This window comes from Nelusetta ayraudi, unplaced genomic scaffold (assembly GCF_046127955.1).
Source record: "Nelusetta ayraudi isolate G7.1 ecotype Tasmania unplaced genomic scaffold, CSIRO-AGI_Nayr_v1 ptg000007l, whole genome shotgun sequence".
Classification (NCBI taxonomy): domain Eukaryota; kingdom Metazoa; phylum Chordata; class Actinopteri; order Tetraodontiformes; family Monacanthidae; genus Nelusetta; species Nelusetta ayraudi.
This window is the reverse complement of record NW_027466057.1, coordinates 6407501-6408270: the sequence shown is the minus strand read 5'-3', so window position 1 is coordinate 6408270 and position 770 is coordinate 6407501. Positions and strand designations below refer to the sequence as shown.

At 45.1% G+C, this 770-nt stretch overlaps 1 protein-coding gene across 1 annotated transcript in view; it reads right to left on the bottom strand.

Annotated features, from left to right (window-relative positions):
• Positions 1-256: 256 nt before the first annotated feature.
• Positions 257-770, bottom strand: part of ift43 (intraflagellar transport 43 homolog (Chlamydomonas)) — a 15014-nt gene continuing 14500 nt past the window's right edge. The window contains exon 9 of the mRNA XM_076018231.1: positions 257-575. Within this exon, the coding sequence (XP_075874346.1) occupies positions 465-575 (111 nt within the window). The 3' untranslated portion in view covers positions 257-464. The remainder of the gene's footprint in view (positions 576-770) is intronic.

Here is a 770-nt window from a genome sequence, read left to right as displayed (position 1 = left end):
CAATAACAATAAGGTTGTGGGCTTTAATGAGCAATGTTAATTTGAACACAATCAAATGGATTTTAGCTTAGCTGATTATCAACCTTGGACTTGTATGAGGGTGTTGATAGTGCCGGCAGAGACAGAGAGGGCGTTTTTATCTGTGACAGCTTTTTTCACTTGGGGGCTGTGTTAGAATAAAAAAAAGGAAAAAAAAAACCTTCACCTTTTGGCAAAGTAAGTTCAGAACAAAGAAAGACGAGGGAGCACAGCAACATGAGCTCTTCGCTGCACTGTGACTTTTATTTAAAAAAAAAAACATATAGGAATGTGTACTTTACAAAATATAAATTCTGGATGACAAACTTTAAAATAGCTTTGAACGAACTGAGTGGCCCTTTTACTTTTTGACAGTCCCTTGTTTTATGTTAAAGCCACTTAAAGTCTAGACTCAAACCTCGCCGTCCTCCTCCACCTCCTCCTCCTCATGTTGGAGGCAAAGCGGCCTGCTCATCGCTTTCTCCTTGATCCCATTCCATCAGCAACTCCGAGGACACCTCTGTAAACAGATGATCCCAGTCCCAGCTCGCATCATCCTGCAGAGGAGGCGGGAGTGGGGGGCGGGGTGGGCGTTGGGGTGGAGAGAGAAGAATTAGTGGGGCAGAGGGATAAAACAGCCGAACAAAGAGAGCACGGAGGGGAGAGCAGGAGGTGTTAATGTACACATCATAAATCTTGATTACCTGGGAGACAGAGTGGCAACCTCCCCTGGTGCCCCAGAAACAGCTGGA